General features: G+C 40.7%; 1 protein-coding gene and 1 pseudogene across 1 annotated transcript; one reads left to right on the top strand and one right to left on the bottom strand.

Moving 5' to 3' along the window:
• Window positions 1–1,522: 1,522 nt before the first annotated feature.
• On the top strand, window positions 1,523–18,311 carry LOC127440954 (plasminogen activator inhibitor 1 RNA-binding protein-like). Its single transcript, XM_051698048.1, has 9 exons — window positions 1,523–1,902; window positions 11,473–11,650; window positions 12,504–12,644; window positions 12,733–12,804; window positions 13,011–13,085; window positions 13,181–13,367; window positions 14,560–14,616; window positions 16,463–16,666; window positions 16,804–18,311. The coding sequence occupies exons 1-9, from the start codon at window positions 1,647–1,649 to the stop codon at window positions 16,861–16,863; spliced, it is 1,230 nt and encodes a 409-aa protein (XP_051554008.1). The 5' UTR covers window positions 1,523–1,646; the 3' UTR covers window positions 16,864–18,311.
• LOC127440941 (calpain-1 catalytic subunit-like) lies at window positions 5,790–10,015 on the bottom strand (annotated as a pseudogene).
• Window positions 18,312–18,584: the final 273 nt, after the last annotated feature.

Here is an 18,584-nt window from a genome sequence, read left to right as displayed (position 1 = left end):
GTCGACATTGGACTTGAGCATTGTGTCTGTTGTGGTGCAACACAGTAAATGCATAAAATGCACAGATTGACGTCTCAGACACGGAGGCAACTGAAACACGAGGACTTAGAGCGCATTGGGAATTGGGCATACCAAATTGGGGAGAAAAGGAAGAAAAAAAAAGAGAACGTAGAACACATCTATGTGAATATTGGCTGTGATATGTACATTTTGGGGGGATGCACCCATGAATGCAAAATGCATCATTAAAGGGATAGTTCACCCAAAAATGTAAATTATCTTAGTATTTACTCACCCTCATGCCATCCCAGATGTGTATGACTTTCTTTCTTCACTAGAACACATTTGAAGAAAAACAGAAAAATATCTCTGTTCAGTAGGTCCGTAAAATGCTTGTAGGTGGTGAAACATTTACATTTATACATTTGGCAGACGCTTTTATCCAAAGCGACTTACAGTGCACTTATTACAGGGACAATCCCCCTGGAGCAACCTGGAGTTAAGTGCCTTGCTCAAGGACAAAATGGTGATGGCTGTGGGGATTGAACCAGCAACCTTCCGATTTCCAGATATGTGCTTTAGCCCACTACGCCACCGCCACTCCAGTTGACTTTTGAAGCTCCAGTAATCACAGACAGTCAGCATAAACGTCAACTATATGACTCCAGCGGTTAAATGAATGTCTTCTAAAGCGATACGATCGCTTTTGGTGCGAAAAAGATCAATATTTAAGTCCTTTTTAACTATAATCCAACGCTTCCGGTAAGCTTCACGAGAGGTTGGAGATCACACGGTCTCTCATGTGACGTATTCGCGTTGTCATGTTGAGGACGTAATCTCGCATTCTCCACTCGGTTGAGACATCCAGGATGAGCACACAAACGCACCATTGTGAGTAAAGAAACAGATAAATACAGATCTAAACCAAAACCAACCAAGCTACTGTACAGCATTCCTCCTTCTCACTTGTAAACAGCACTGCTCTTACAGCTGCGACACACGTGCATCAGTTCTCGCATGGCTCAAGTGCCAACGCGATCACATCACACACGCATACAGCTGCTGACCAGAAGCAATGATTTAGAGTTTAAAAAAGTACATAAATATTGATCCTTTTCACACCAAAAGCGACCATGTCACTTTAAAAGACGTTAATTTAACAGCTGGAGTCGTATGGAGGACGTTTATGCTGACTGTCTATTATTTTTGGAGCCTATCACTGTGTTGCACCACTATCATGAGGGTGAGTAAATGACGAGAGAATTTTCCTTTTTTGGTGAGCTATCCCGTTAATACTTTTGGTCTGTTTTCTTGGAAGAGAGCAACTGTAAATTTTAAAAGCCTGAATTTGCAAAAGATCATTTTGTCAAGTTTCAGGAGTTAATAGCATATAGACGACCTCAAAGCTAACAAACATTAAAGCTAAAAAAGCTCAAAAAAACTATTTGGTTTGCTTCAGTGAACTGCACAGTGCACACTTGTAAAACTACACCCCCCATATGGCGCGAACTCTGCAGTGTCCCGGATATTGAGAGCGCCGGAAGAGAAGCAGGTGTCTGCCTTGGCCATCTTGTGGTTGTCCACCGTGAGCAGTTCGCTCGAAGCCTCGAAGAATCCGAGGAGAATCCCGCTGTTGGGGCGCCATCATGCCCGGGCATCTGCAAGAAGGCTTCGGCTGCGTCGTTACCAATCGGTTCGACCAGCTATTGGACGACGAGTCCGACCCGTTCGAGATACTGAAGGCGGCCGAGAACAAGAAGAAAGATGCGGCCGCGTCAGGAGGCTCGAAGACAGCAGCGCAAGCCGCCAAACAGCCGAAGAAAGAGTCTCAGAAAGACAGGAAAAATACAGCACAGGATAAGAAAGAAGAAGTCCAGGCCCCTGTTCCTCTGAAGAAAGAGGGTATGTAGAAGTTTTAGCGCTGAATGTCGGTTGCGTCTCAAAATCTAGCGAGTTGCCTTCATAGACAGCATTTATAGACGCGTTCAAAACCCTGAAAGTGCTGTTGATTCGGAACGCGTCGAAAAACGGTCGTATTTAACGTCGCGAACGCGTCCAAAACGCATTCCGAACGCGTCCGCGATGCTCAAAAACACGTAGACAGTTCGCTTGATTTTGAGTCGCGACTACTGACTGCGCGCTCGTGTGCATATAAACACAGCAACATGGAGCCGGAGCTGTTGCTACTGTTGTTGTTTTGTCGTCCTCGACGACCACATAATGTTTGTTGACACCGTGATTTGCTCTCTGAGCACTTTCAGCATTAAGCGTTTTATTGAGCTGTTCTGTTGGAGATACATGTCAACATCATTATATGATCATCATCTGATCAATTTACTTTCGTTTTTAACTGCGTAGCTGCTTTAGCCACATGCATGTCTGCTAGCTGTATGTGAATAATGTGATTATCATCTCACATCTGTGTGCGTTGATTTATATAAGAATGTAGGCTATGCAAATATTAGACATGCAGATATACATGGGGTTAGTTTTGCTTTTATTTCATAGGGCATCTGTTAGGTCAGATCAGTGTTGGGCAGGTAGATTTCAATGATGTTTCATTGTTACCATCAGCACCATAAACTACCTGCTGGTGTAAATAGTTTGAATGTGTGTTATGGGGTAGTGCAACCTTGTGGATCAGGGTCAGGGCTGGCAATTGAAAGGGTGTAGATTAATGAATAGACTTGCCATGATATAATAATTTTCACACCGACTAACACCGGTATTACCGCTGGTTGGATGTTAAGTGGTACTATGGGGACATTTTCCTTAAGCAATATCCTACAGGTAACGCAAGGCAGCTTGATTTCAAATTTTTAACTTTATTTTTATTTTAACAAAAAATTCAAATGAAACTGAAAAAAAAAATTAAGTGCAATTAAAATATGTGTTGTACAACTTTTTGAAAGATGGCTTTTCAACAGTTGTGAAGGGCAACATCTCTTTGGCAACCTATTGTGGGTTGTTGCGGGTTTAAGGTTACCTTTCATCCTAGGACCCAGTTTAGCTGCTTCGGAAGGGTAATGACTTTTAATGTGTGTGAATAAATTCGTTTTGTTCCCTCCTATGATATTCAAGAAATATATTCACAGTATTTTTATTTTTTATATATATCACAATATCGAATTACTTCGTCAACCCCCCCGGCTGAGGGATTGGTGAATATTCTTGCTTCAGTGATTTTGCATTGAAAATTACATTGATTTAAAAAATGAAAAACTCAAACCAAAGACATTTCTAAATTCAAACTGCACTTCAAACGAAACGAAAAAGCAATTAAAATATCGAAGTGGTTAAAAAAACATAGATTACCATCTTGCAATTATCCGTCTATGACAACAGGCGGAAAATTACTAATACAAATTAAGATCTAAAAACAATGATAAATGTAAACAATAATTATAATGATGATAATAATCACTGAAATATAAATCATGGTTCGAGGTGAACGTGTTGTAATATTTTATGATTTAATCACAGATGTGTAGTGTGTATATAGAGTGTGACCCTGCAGAGTTGCGCTCACAACGAACTGCTCTGTGGAAATAAAGTGAACTGAACTCAGAGCTCCTCCTGAGCTGAGATGTGTGAAGTCATTTGCTGCATTCTCATAGACGATACTATTCTTGCAAACATTTTCAGAACACTGAAACAAAGAGAGTGAGAACCTTTTACATACGTGTGTTCCAATATTTAATTGCATATTTCGAAAGTGCATATCTTTGACTATATATACTTATTTTCCTGACAAATGCAATTAGTTCCTTCTTAGGAAAGAAAACAAAATATGTAACAATTAGAGATTAGGGCTGCAACTAATGATTATTTTGATAATCGATTAATCTAAAGATCATTAGAATGATTATTTGGCTATTATTGCAACAATTAATCATTAGCTCTTAACAGATTATTCAGCTTGTGCCCTGACTTAAAAGGTTGTATTAAACGTGCTTACTAACAATAAAGAGGACAAAATAAATATATTTTTTAAATACCTCTAAATGACATTCATTGAATTAAAGAGAAAAAATAATTTTTATTAAGCTTAATTCAGCAAAGAAATTCACTGCAAAAAAATCCTGTTGTTAAGTATTTTTATATCATCAAGATTATCATCAAGAGTTTGTCTTGTTTTCCATTTAAAATGGTCTAAAAATCTTTAAAACAAGATACATTTACTTGAGAAGCAACATACAAGATATTTAGACTTGCTTTAAGAGAATATATCTTAAATATACAGTTGAAGTCAGAAGTTTAAATACACTTAGGTTGAAGTCATTAAAACTCATTTTTTTAACCACTCGACAGATTTCATATAGCAAACTATAATTTTGGCAAGTCATTTAGGACATCTACTTTCTGCATGACACAAGTAATTTTTCCAACAGTAGTTTACGGGCAGATTGTTTCACTTTTAATTGATTATATCAAAATTCCAGTGGGTCAGAAGTTTACGTTAAGTTAACTGTGCCTTTAAGCAGCTTGGAAAAGTCAATTAGCCAATTAGCTTCTGATAGGCTAATTGGAGTCAATTGGAGGTGCACCTGTGGATGTATTTTAAGGCCTACCTTCAAATTCAGTGCCTCTTTTCTTGACATTATGGGAAAATAAAAACAAAATCAGTCAAGACCTCAGAAAAAAAATTGTGGACCTCCACAAGTCTGGTTCATCCTTGGGAGCAATTTCCAAATGCCTGAAGGTACCACGTTCATCTGTACAAACAATAGTACGCAAGTATAAACACCATGGGACAATGCAGCCATCATACCGCTCAGGAAGGAGATGCAAAAAGTGCAAATCAATCCCAGAACAGCAGCAAAAGACCTTGTGAAGAAACAGGTAGACATGTATCTATAGCCACAGTAAAACGAGTCCAATATCGACATAACCTGAAAGGCTGCTCAGCAAGGAAGAAGCCAATGCTCCAACATGCCATAAAAAAGCCAGACTACAGTTTGCAAGTGCACATGGGGACAAAGATCTTACTTTTTGGAGACATTTCCTCTGGTCTGATGCAACAAAAATTTAACTTTTTGGCCATAATGACCATTGTTATGTTTGGAGGAAAAAGGGTGAGGCTTGCAAGCCGAAGAACACCATCCCAACCATGAAGCACAGGGGTGGCAGCGTCATGTAGTGGGGGTGCTTTGCTGCAGGAGGGACTGGTGCACTTCACAAAATAGATGGCATCATGAGAAAGGAAAATGATGTGGATGTATTGATGCAACATCTCAAGACATCAGCCAGGAAGTTAAAGCTCGTCGCAAATGGGCCTTCCAAATGGACAATGACCCCAAGCATATCTCCAAAGTTGTGGCAAAATGGCTTAAGGACAACAAAGTCATTGGAGTGGCCATCACAAAGCCCTGACCTCAATCCAATAGACAATTTGTGGGCAGAACTGAAAAATCGTGCGAGCAAGGAGGCCTACAAACGTAACTCAGTTACACCAGTTGTGTCTAGAGGAATGGGCCAAAATTCCGGCAACTTATTGTGAGAAGCTTGTGGAAGGCTACACAAAGCGTTTGACTCAAGTTAAACAATTTAAAGGGAATGCTACCAAATATTAACAAAGTGTATGTAAACTTCTGACCCACTGGGAATGTGATGAAAGAAAGAAAAGCTGAAAGAAATCGTTTTCTTTCCTGTTATCCTAACATCTCACATTCTTTTCTTTTTTATTTCATTAAAAATTTTTTTTCTTACAATAATAAAGAAAAGCAAAACAGATATATACAATCAACATTTAACATACTGTCTTGATAGAAGTTAAGGCTCCGTCCCCCAGACTCTGAATTAGCAGGGAGTAATGCATTGATGCCTCATGACCTTTTCCAAAAGCAGTAATCACCACTCCCAGAGTATCCGCCACTTGGGGGGGGGGGTGCTACTCCCAAAATGTTCAACCAAATTTTCAAAAAAATCTCAACACTCCACTCTCATACAGGTCACCGAGTGTAGTAACCCTCCTCACAATCCACTCTGACCAGCAGAAAGGGGTCTTATTAATACACAATCTTTGGTTCTGCCATATGCCCGAGGCAACATTTAAATAAATGTCCGAGTTAAACACACTGGACACTTGTCCTTACCGAGTGCAAATGCAAAATAACGGGGTGTAACTTAACTTCTCCGATTAATTTGATAGAGATGCTTTGTAATGGCAAAATAGGGGCAAGAAATTCCTGTTCAATACCAAACCAGGGAGGGGCTCTCAGGTGGAAGTGACCAATGAGCCAAATGTCTGAGACTGAAGGCATTTTAATAACATTAACCTTCCCAATCATCGATAAATGTAATGAAGCCCACCTGTCCACATCGCTTGAAAACCTTTTTATTAAAGGGTCAAAATTAACTAACTAAATCGGACAAATTTGCTGGGTATAAAATACCCAAATACTTAATGCCCAGTTTGGGCCACTGGAAGGTGCCCAGCTGGAAGGCTGTTACTGGACAGTACGCTGTCAGAGCCAAAGCTTTGGATTTAGACCAGTTGACTTCGTATCCTGAGAACTGAAGAGATCTGAAACTCTACTAAGCCCAAACATGCACTACCATCTTTATCCAAGAGGTTGACCATAGTTCTACAGGACTCAATGCTGAAGCCATCTGTCTTGAGGTCCTTGTGTCTGGACACTAATTGGTTGAGAAGGTCCTGAGCTCCCGAAAAGATATCTCCATATCCTCTCCTGCCAGCTGGGCAAACATTGACTTAAAAGTGTCATCTATATAATCCTCTGTGATTTCATCCTCATCCTCCAAATCTACTGAAATCTCATCATCCAACTCTTTTGTCTGTGACTGCTTTTCAGTGAAAACCCTTAGGACAAAAAAAGCCTCCTTGCTGGGTTCAAATATGGAGGGGATAATTATGTATACCCTGGGGGGCAGGCGGAGGCGGGTACTCTACTCCCGCAGGTTGATGAAGGTCTCCGAGTGAGCGCACGATGAGTGTGTCAGGAAGAAGTTATTTTTAAGGTGCTGACAGCCTGCATACTCTTCAGGAATCTCGTAGACCACAAAGCCGATGGTGTGCATGTCCTGTCCATGGCACCGGTGCTGTCTACGGTCTTTCTGCATTAAAGCCACCAGGAAGCTGCAGGACACCTCTTCCTCCTCCAGGTCATCATCTTCCTCCAGCAGAGTGATCTTATACTGTGGATTGATCCAGAATGTGTTGGGATGGTTCTGGCAGCCTCCGGCAGTGCTGCCTCTCCTCCAGGCACCGTGAAACTTGGTGTTCCAGTGACTCAAATCGTCATCATTCAGAGCATCAGGGGTCAGATTACAGATCTCCAGCCTGGAGAACTGCTGCAAAAACTAATTAAAAGACATCCAGAACTCTCCATCCTCCATTTGTAAGTGCAAGTTGTCTTTCTCAGATGGGTCTATCTCATCCCATTCAGGGGACTTATCGCTCCAGGCCCCTGTCCATTCTTCCTGACCCCACGGTTTACGGATACGGATCAGCCTCTCCAAACTGCCCCTAAATTCCAACTTTTGAGACTGGTCACAGAGTAAGCATGACCTTTAACCAACTTCTTAAACATCACAGCTTCCATGTCAAAGGCACTAGTAATATCAGTCAAGCAGCCCAGCTGGAAGGCTTCCAGAGCTCGTACATCTCCGACACTCCTCCGGTGAAATCCTCAAAACCCTCAGTGGTGGAACCTCCTGACATAGCTTCATAGGAGCCTTTTAGCTTAACATAGGTTTTTTTCGACCAAGGCACTCCAGAACTCATTCCCCTCTGCTGAGTGGACAAACATGAGCTCTCCATCTTTGACCAGGAGCCGATCATCAATCACAATGGCCACCCACTCACCAAACTGCCAGAACTGATAGTGGAAAATTCCAGCATAGCCATCCTGAAAGCCCTGTCCATGAGGCACGACCCTGTGGAGAAGTTTTTCATTTAAAGTCAGCGAAGCTGTAGCAGCGAGGTGCCAGCAGTCACCCAGGGCTCCTTGACAGATGTCTGTCCTTGAGGCTCTGCCCAGAATGAACTGCGGATCATCACAGAGCTCAGTAGGGTGCACCTACTCCACATTGCGGGTTTTGGAGGAATATAGGGCGAGTTCTTTGAAGCCAAGAGAAGGTGGCTCAGCGGGGAAGCAGGGATCTTCAAACAGATATCCACCTTCCAAACACTCCTGTCTGAGGGCCTCAAAGTCCTGGTTCTGGAAGTGCATGGCCTGCTCAAAAGAGCCCATGCCCTCTGCCTTCAGCCTGTTAGCACTGATATGTGCTGAGATCCCTCCATATGGGAACATGCTTTTAACTGCGGTAGTGTCTCTTCTGCCAGATTGATATGTTATACTGTAAGTATAGGCTATCAGCGATCCACGGGTGTGTATTAGAGAGGCTCTCCTGTGTGTGTGTGTCAACATTTCACATTCTTAAAATAGTGATCCTAACTAACCTAAGACAGGCAATGTTTTCTACGATTAAATGTCAGGACTTGTGAAAAACTGAGTTTAAATGTATTTGGCTAAAGTGTATGTAAACATCTGACTTCAACTGTATACTCCAACATGAATTAGATTTTTGAGAGCTGCATTGGAGGGGAGCATTTTCAGTGAATAAAGACTTAAAATTTTGGGCTGTTCCTCACGTTAAGCTATTGCATGGCTTTAGAAGACATTGAATATAGCGAACAAGTTTTATGTGCTACAGTAGAGTGAAATTGTCCGATTCGTGATCTAAAAATCCCAATTATTTTCACAATGGAGAAATAATTTTTAACGATAACTTAAAAACATTTAAAGACTGCCCTACCATAAGCTCCAAGGTTGTTAATGGATGGCATATGCTTCTTTTGAAGCTATATTAATTTAAAAAAATATTTTAATAGCATAATTTCTAATGAAGAACAACACTATCCATGATCTTCCACAAAAATCCACTAATCAGGGAATCACAGCAAACAAAGCGCACCAATAGAGCTCTGGAGCGACCACTCACTCCCATGTCGGTCTCCCTACATTTTCAGAATACTTGTATATTTGTATTAGGGGTGTAATGGTACGAAATGGTCACAGTAGGATAACTTTCACCAAAAATACAGCATATCACAGTATTAAGGTGTATATATCTTGCATATGAGTATATTTCTCTTTACTGCTCTGGCAGAAGTATGAACAAGTGGAAAAATACACTTATATACAAAATACACTAATATTCAAGATACATTCTCTGAAAACAAGTCTAAATATCTTATATGTTGCTTCCCAAGTAAATGTATCTTGTTTTAAGGATTTTTAGACAATTTTAAATGGAAAACAAGACAAACTCTTGATGATAATAGGATTTTTATGCAGTGAATTTTTTACTGAATTAAACTTAATAAAAAAAGAGAGCTTTTTTCCTTGTAATTCCTTGAATGTCATTTAGAGATATTTTTAAAAGATGATTTTGTCCTCTTTATTGTTGGTAAGCACGTTTAATACAACCTTTTAAGTCGGGGCACAAGCTGAATAATCTGTTAAGAGCTAATGATTAATCGTTGCAATAATCGACCGAATAGTTGAATAATCGTTAGATTAATCGATTATCAAAATAATCGTTAGTTGCAGTCCTACTGTCTTATCTGTGGATATTTCTGATATTTGTACATTTCTTTGCTGTGCATTAATTATCCGGTTCACTGACTGAATATTTTTACTACGAGTGTGAAACAGAGTTTGAAAACATGTTATGATGGACAGAATTGGTTGCATAAAGTACTTTATAAAGGCAAAATATTTCAATTCTGAATTGGCTGAATTCTCAAAAGGCTTCTACTGATTTTGACTGATTTTTTTGTTTCATCAGTTTGAGTGTAAGCGTATGTGTTTTGGTGTGAGTGCGTTTTAACGGGCAACATTAAATGTGTATAAATGATGTATATAAATCGCAGGACCTTTCAGATGATGAAAAAAAGACGACTTGTATTCCGGAAAACACATATCCCCACATATACCTTGGGATGATGATCACGGATATGGATAAGTGATAAGTGTTCCCTGCCTGAGCCGACACTTTTTTTTTTTTGACAAAGTTTACACTTTTTTTTTTTTACAATATTTATTATTTTTTTTTTTTATATATATATGTTGAAAATGAGGGGGCCTGGGTAGCTCAGTGGTAAAAGACGCTGGCTATCACCTCTGGAGTTCGCTAGTTCGAATCCCAGGGCGTGCTGTGTGACTCCAGCCAGGTCTCCTAAGCAACCAAATTGGCCCGGTTGCTAGGGAGGGTAGAGTCACATGGGGTAGCCTTCTCGTGGTCGCTATAATGTGGTTTGTTCTCGGTGAGGTGCGTGGCGAGTTGAGCGCGGATGCCGTGGTGAATGGCGTGAAGCCTCCACATGCGCTATGTCTCTGTGGCAACGTGCTCAACAAGCCACGTGATGAGATGCGCGGGTTGATGGTCTCAGACGCGGAGGCACCTGGGATTCATCCTTTGCCACCCGGATGGAGGCGAATCACTACGCGACCACAAGGACTTAAAAGCACACTGGGAATTGGGCATTCCAAATTGGGTGAAAAAAACATTTTTTTGGAAAATGTACACTCAAATGAGATGAAGACTCTGGTCATATCAGTAATGAAATAAAAGCTGTTTAGTTTTACATGGAGGAAGTCATGAAGCAAATCGCTACGTTCTGCAACTCTCACGGCACCGATAATAGATAAACGGCACCATATCAAACGGCAAACGCGAGCACAATTTGTCTACAGCTGGCAGAGTGCTCGCGATCGAGTCGTGGGTGTCCGGTCACAGTCCAGCGTACAACAACACATAATTCGTTTGGATTAAATCCAAGAATGTCCATAATATGGATGTGTGTGTGTGTAGTATGAGACGGAGAAAAACACAGACTGAAAGTAACAATACAGAAAATAAACTTATTCGGTGTAAAGCGGCAGAACTTAGTAAGCAAACTTCCAGTATCTAGGATGATGGGTGTCAGTATATAGTCCAAAACCCCAAGTACTACTGGGACCGATGGGACAAGTAAGAGCCAGCTGAAATCTTACTTTGTGCACCTTTAAATCAATAGTTTTAGCTTATAATTTTTCTTTGGTTTTAATTTGATTACATAAGTTTCCAAAAGATAAATGTTTTTTGCTTCAAATAAAAGTTTGCAGTGTTGTGATTCACCTGGTTGGTTTGGTTCATGGCTCAGAACCCTTTTATGAAGGATTTTGTGAAAACCCATTGGAAAAAATGAATGGGGGAAAATACTTCCAGAACCAATATGGATGAAAAAGTAGATGGTCACTGTTGTGCACTTGTATTTCTTTTGGTGACATAACCATTAACTCATGCGTCTGTCAGATCTACAAGCGATGTGCATAATATGGTAGATATTTAATAGATTTCATTGCAAATGTAATTGATTCAGTAGGTTTAAATCCAGAGGGTTGTTGACGTCTTCAGGATTATACCTTGTTCCCTGAGTTTAATATTTGAATATGTTTTAAGGTATAAGGAGGGTTGGCCGAAGGCCGGAGCAGCAAGGTCAAGCCGGTACTCAAAACCAAGGAGGTCAAGGAGAGGGACGTCCCACCGACAGGAGGCCTGACAGACGACCTCCTCGTGAACGGCGCTTTGAGAAACCAGCTGACGAAAAACCAGAGGGTGGCGATTTCACTGCAGACAAGTGAGTTATTGTCATAATCCAAAGAATGTGACTGACCGCATACTGTGCTTATTATTGGCCAAATAGACAACTCTTCAGAGTATAGTTGAGTGTAACTTACCTTGCACTTACATTTAATGTTACGTTGTTCTTCTCCAACAAACACCATTTTAGAGGGAGTTCACTAAGATTGATTTGTGCCCACTAATATCACTGTTTATTTGCACATGCTGTCTGCATTCTTTTAGAACCCAATTCACTAAAAGAATTACTCTCTCGAAATCTGTACTGAATGCAATTTGTGCAATTCCCAATCTTGCAGGCTGGTTATGAGTGTTAGTCTGTAAAATATACAGCATACTACCACAATATAGCTCACTTTTGTGTATAAGGTGCAAGCTATAATAAGCCTACTTTACATAGAAATAGAATGAAATGTAATGACACTGGCTTAAATTAAATACTCAAGGCATAACACTGTATCGAGTGGTTAGTGAAAAAAACATATGCTTTTATGCTGAAATACCACTCACAAAAGTGGCATTTTCAAACAAACGTTTTCACACTCGTAGTAAAAATATTCAGTCAGTGAACTGGATAATAAATGCACAGCAAAGAGATTTACAAATATCAGAAGTATCCACAGATAGACAGTCGCTAACGTTAATGAATGAATGAATAAAACGCAACACGCTTCTTGTTTTACTCACCCATTAAACTCCAATGATGTCTCAGGACATTTACAAAATGAGCTATCGTGTTAAATTTAAATAAATCTACTGGATCACCATGGGAAAGCTACTGGTATTTTAGTATTGATTTGGTTGATTTAATTTGATAATCAGTTTGTCATAAAATGTGACACATTCCTCAGGCTAGCCGGAGACAAGCCGTCTAGAGGGCGTGGTGTCGGTCGTGGGGGCAGAGGAGGCCGTGGACGAGGCATGGGACGTGGAGATGGCTTTGATTCCCGGGGGAAACGTGACTTTGACAGACACAGCGGCAATGACAAATCGTGAGTGTGTTCAAGCCAGTGATAACACAGATGGTTGAGGTGTCTTGTTGCATGGATCTCACCGGAATTATGTTCTTTCACATTGTAGTCGACAGAAAGGAGATGAGAAGCGTGGCGGCAGTGGCTTGCACAACTGGGGCAATGTAAAGGAAGAAACCAGGTACAATCATAAATGTGAAGTGTTTCAGGCTTTTAGTGTTGTAGCAGCTTATTTGGGTTATTGACATGACATTTTCCCAATAAGTCATGCATAATGTCGAACATTTTGTAAAAACGAATGTTTTAGCATTTAGTGTTGTTTGAAAGGGGTGATGTGTGTGTAAATTGGCTGTTCCCTAGATCTAATTGTAGTGTGTTTTTTGACAGTGAGCTTGATCAGTCAACTGCACCTGAACCCGTTCCTGAAGGAGAGGAGAACGCCCCTGCCGACTCTGAAAACAAGTGAGTGCAGTGCAGTTCTGTTCGCAATAACAGTTGCTGATGAAAGCGCCTGCATGTATAAAGAGCATCATGGTTTGAATATTGTGTCTGTGTAGGGAAAATGAAGTGGAGGAGGTGAAGGAGGAAGGCCCGAAGGAGATGACGCTGGACGAGTGGAAGGCCATGCAGGATAAAGAACGCGCCAAAGTTGAATTCAACATTCGCAAGCCCAACGAGGGGAACGACGGTCAGTGGAAGAAGGGCTACGTACTGCACAAGTCAAAGAGCGAGGAAGTCGGCACGGTAGGTTTCATGATTGTTTCTCTTTAGTACAAGATTTCTTGTAAGTCTGTGAAGTTAAACATGTAATGTGTAATTTATAAAGACCCCATGGGAGACTTAACAAGCACAGTGTTTTTTCCGCCATCGCTCGTCTTCGTATTTTCTGTCCATATTACCAGATATGAGAGGCGCATATTTGCGAAAAGTTATTTTTGTCAACTTCTGAAAATACGCTAACATATAGATGGCCTCAATTTTAATGGGCTTCGACTAAAAGACAGTTAATATTTTTATAGAGGTCTGCAACCCAACCCAGGCCCAACGGGACCCAAGAACCCAACGGGTTTCGGGCGGGGTTTGGGTCAGTTTTTCAAGAAGGACTTCAGGGTTGGGTTGGGGTTTGTAATGAATTAATAAAATAAACAGGCTTATCGAACTTGTTTCACGCACGCACTCTCTCACTCACAGACGCGCGAACGGGCGAGTTAGGGGCAGTTCGCACCGAACGTGGTGTTGCGCACGTCTGTTCTGTTTTCCCCTTATTTTCCTATGTAAACACATGCTGGACAAATGTCTTTGACATTTGCACCACGTCTCACTTTTTCTTCAGCATCTCGTGCAGGACCGGCATATTTTAAACACTGTGTCAAGTTAAAAAGAACTTAAAATTTTCAAAAATGCATGTTGAGACACCTGTGCTCTGTTTCATTCTTTGCGCTGCGTCTGGATTGTTTTTAGCGCAGTTGTCACAAAGATTCAACATTCTAAACCAGTTCAGGCTGCATAGAGTGGACTGTTGCATTGTTTCATATTATTCCAGATTGTTCTGCACTAAGTGAAGTTTCAGCAAATAAACGGTAAGTCAATGCTTTTTTTCCCTTCTGCTCTAGTGTACTAAGGGGCTCCTGTGTCTTGTTAAAACTGTGCATGTTTACTGTTTCAGTACTGTTATGAATGTTGCCTATATGCTTGCATAAAATACAGCCTATTGCAACAGTACTTGCTAGGAGGACAAATTAGATAGTAAGCGATTTTGGGTCAGGTTCGGGCTTAAAATCTGACGGTATTGTTCGGGCCGGATACAGTCGGGCCATATAGTCTCTGGTACAGTTCGGGTTTCATTTTAAGGCCCGTGCAGACCTCTATATTTTTATCAGTTTTACTTCAATGCTGTTTAGTCCAATGTCATGTTTTTTTCTTTGTGTGCTTTCAGCGGCACGCTGGAGCTGTGATAGAAGCTGGAGATGTTGATCCTGACTCATTTCACAAGGTATCTGCTATGGCAGTGATGTGCACTTATGTCAGACCTTGTGAAAACCGGAAATAAGTTCCTGATATATTAGCATATAATGAGAATAGTGAAGTATTAGATCCTTAGTTACTGTGTTTCTGCTAGATTCATCATTCTTCATGCTTGACACATTTTCCATCTTTTAAGAGACTTGCACAGGATTTTGCACTATATAGCGCATTGTTACGGCAACGGCCTGTTCACTACGCAAGTTACGCATTTTGCGCGCAACTTCAGTTATAGCTGTTTATTCGCTTTATTATTTGTACAGATGCAAGTTGAAATATTATATTTTTGTTGATATAGCTGATTAATCTCATATAGATAGAAGGCGTTTAAAAAAAACAGTGAGTAGTCAGAGCTGTTGCTTTGTGGGTTAGTGATCTGACACATGGTGCAGTAGCATCACGGATGACCCGAGTTCGAGTCCAGCTCCTTTCCTGATCCTGAACAACCTTTCTTCTCCCAGTCATTTCCTGTCTATCTCTCCACTAACCTATCTATTAAAGGAAAAAAGCTGAGGGGGCCTGGGTAGCTCAGCGAGTATTGACGCTGACTACCACCCCTGGAGACGCGAGTTTGAATCCAGGGTGTGCTGAGTGACTCCAGCCAGGTCTCCTAAGCAACCAAATTGGCCCGGTTGCTAGGGAGGGTAGAGTCACATGGGGTAACCTCCTCGTGGTCGCTATAATGTGGTTCTCGCTCTCGGCGTGTGGTGAGTTGTGCGTGGATGCCGCGGAGAATAGCGTGAAGCCTCCACACGCGCTGTGTCTCCGCGGTAATGCGCTCAACAAGCCACGTGATAAGATGCATGTATTGACGGTCTCAGATGCGGAGGCAACTGAAATTCGTCCTCCACCACCCAGGATTGAGGCAAGTCACTACGCCACCACGAGGACTTAGAGCGCATTGAGAATTGGGCATTCCAAATTGGGAGAAAAAGAGGAGAAAATAAATATAAAATATTTTACTTTACCGACTCTACACTCCCTAGCAACTGGGCCAATTTGGTTGCTTAGGAGACCTGGCTGGAGTCACTCAGCACGCCCTCCAGGGGTGGTAGTCAGCGTCAATACTTGCTGAGCTACCCAGGCCCCCTAAATATTTTACTTTTAAGTAAATTCTTGTAATCAGATTAAAGAGGAAATACACATTATTTTGAATTCATCGTGGACTTTTTTTTTTTTTCTGTGAAGTGTTTTGTAAAGTTAGTTAAAGTAATTAGTAATATGATTACTTTTTACTGATTACTTTTTCTGTTCACAATTAATAATTTGTAGGGGATTACATTGAATAACTTAAAATCTAGTACATATTGTTGCTTATTTTCTGAATACATTTTCATGGCTTAAAGTAAAATCTACTTCATGGCATAATATTGATTAGAGTAAATTTAACAAACATTTCAGTTAATACAGTAACTTTAGTTAACACTTGCTGATGCCAATAATCGCAAAATGGCCAAATATTGGCCGATATATCAGTATATCACTACCTTTTGAATTGTCTCATGCCCCTAAATTGAAATATTAATGTTTCTGTAATAAAATCATTTCACAACATGTGCAAAAGCAGGCATCACATTTTTTTTTTTAAATTACTACAAAATTCAGAACATTGGACATTAGACACCTTTGCCGTTTCCCTTTTTCAAGTGTTTCAACCCCAATTCAGAAGCTTTTAACAAAATGGACAAGCCAGTTGGGCTTTGTGGTCATAGTTTTCTTACTGAAATTCCTACAAGCCACTAAGAAGGAAGGCATTATGTGGAATTAGGAATGGTAGATTATGTACCTAAAGATGATCCCTTAACATTTTCTTAAAGGCAGAAGAAGGTACCGGAGATCACCACTTACGTAAACCAGCCAATGACATCACCTCCCAGCTGGAGATTAACTTCGGAGACTTGGGTCGACCAGGACGTGGCCGCGGGGGCTCTCGTGGAGGCCGTGGGGGTCGTGGTGGTGCCGGTGGTGGCGGCGGCGGCGGAGGTGGGCGGCCAAGCCGAGGTGGAGGCAGATCTGAGAAGGTAAATAACATGCATGTACTCCTAAAGTGTTTCATAGTGCTGCAGCAATCTAGTGCTTTTGCTGGTTAATTTTGCTTCTAAAATTAACCAAGGATGCTTACATGTAGTCTTGGAGATTAACTTGTTGTTTTTAACAGGGTGGAGGAGTTTCTGTCCCTAATGTGGATGATCCTGAGGCTTTTCCAGCGCTGGCTTAAACCTCCTAACCTTCCTCCGGGTCCACTCCTCTTCGACGCTTGCATGCTTATGGATTCTTTGAAAACCAGAAAAGAGAAGAAAAAAAATCAAACATGAGACTGTCATCCGTACATACACTGAGTACTGACTTTTACCTGCGGAGAAACACACAAATGGACTTCTTGTTACACTGAAGCAAATTATTGGTAGAGGTTTTGTATTTAGAGACTTGATAGCAGGGATGTTCATACAGTATTTTATTTTTTTTTCCCCTTTCTTTTCTCCAGAGATTATGCATTCGCCATAAATATTTTTTTAATGCTGCTTGAATGTCTGCGTTTTCAAGATAGAATTTGAAGTGTGTTGTGAATGCTTACGCTTCCCTCGAGACACTGTGGTGTCCACATTTGTGTTTAGAGTACTGTTCTCTCAATGGCTCTACCAAAACAGAATGTTGAGTTTTTTCCAAGTGAGATACAACATGACTTGTAGTGGTTATTTTACTGTTAATAATATATACATGAGTAATGTATATTGACTATTTTAAATGTTTTGAAAGAAAGCTCTAAGGTCAAGTTACCCTTTGGGTTATTTTTTTTTCTTGGCCTGTAGCAAGAAGCGAATGCCTCGTCTTGATTTTGCTTTGTTTGATGTTTCGTGACGACCTCTGGTGCACCAGTGAAATTAGTATACATACTTGTCTGTCTTCCTCATCTTGTTCAAGCACCAGGGTTCAATGTAGATCCAGGCTGGTCCTTGTAAGTCATATAGGTTCATCTCTTAGAAACCTTAGGACCACTGTCTGAACTGTGTGTGTGTGTGTGTGCGCGCGCGCACGCGTGTGTGTGTGTGTGTATGAGAAAGATGAATTGTTTTAAATACTCCCTTGCCATAAATATAGTTTTTCCTGAGCTTAGATTGTAAGTTTCGGTAAGTCATGTTCTTAACATGAAGTTTTATTGGCTTTTTAGTGAGTTTATTCTAGCTAAGGGTTTTGGCATATCTTGCACTTAGATTTATAGTGACGTTTGAACTATAGCTAATAAGCACATGGTCTGTTCGCATCAGTACAATTTTAATTTTTTTTTTTTCCTTCTGTGATCTTTGCTGTGATTTGTATTTTTAATTATTACAACGACAGCACTACTGTTGCGTTTTCTGATAAATGTGTAATTCAGGGTGGGACAACGGTGTGCTGCGAAGGAATGTTTGGATCCAGCTTCTTATTGATGTGAATTAGCAAGCCCTCCAAGTGTGATGGCCGATGTACTCTATTCATAGGAGGAGGGACAGTAAAGTGGAAGATGACACTAGGTTGAGCCCAAGCTTCTGATTTGTCATTGCTGTACTGGATAGCTCTGGGACTCTTCCAGTCATGATGACTTCCTCATCTTACTCTCTGTGACTTCATTGTTTCTATGACAAACATGTCTGCAAATATTCCTGTTCAATAAATTGCTAGAAGTGATTAGTGAGTGCTTTTCATGCATTTCCTAGAAGCCAAACTGAGGCCACATCCACGCTAACCTCCATTTTCAGTTTAATATTATTGATAACTATTGAAGTCGATAGTGTCATACTGATGTTAGAGGTAAAATAAACAGTCAGTTGATGATAAATGGCCAGTTGTTGATCAAAAAACAATGTCTGATCCCGTATTCATATTCAGACTTAAAGGGATAGTTCACCAAAAATGAAAATTCTCTCATTTACTCACCCTCATGTCATCCCAGATGTGTTT

This window comes from Myxocyprinus asiaticus, chromosome 5 (genome assembly GCF_019703515.2).
Source record: "Myxocyprinus asiaticus isolate MX2 ecotype Aquarium Trade chromosome 5, UBuf_Myxa_2, whole genome shotgun sequence".
In the NCBI taxonomy this organism is placed as follows: domain Eukaryota; kingdom Metazoa; phylum Chordata; class Actinopteri; order Cypriniformes; family Catostomidae; genus Myxocyprinus; species Myxocyprinus asiaticus.
The sequence above is the reverse complement of the archived record's forward strand: the minus strand, read 5'-3'. Positions and strand labels throughout refer to the sequence as shown.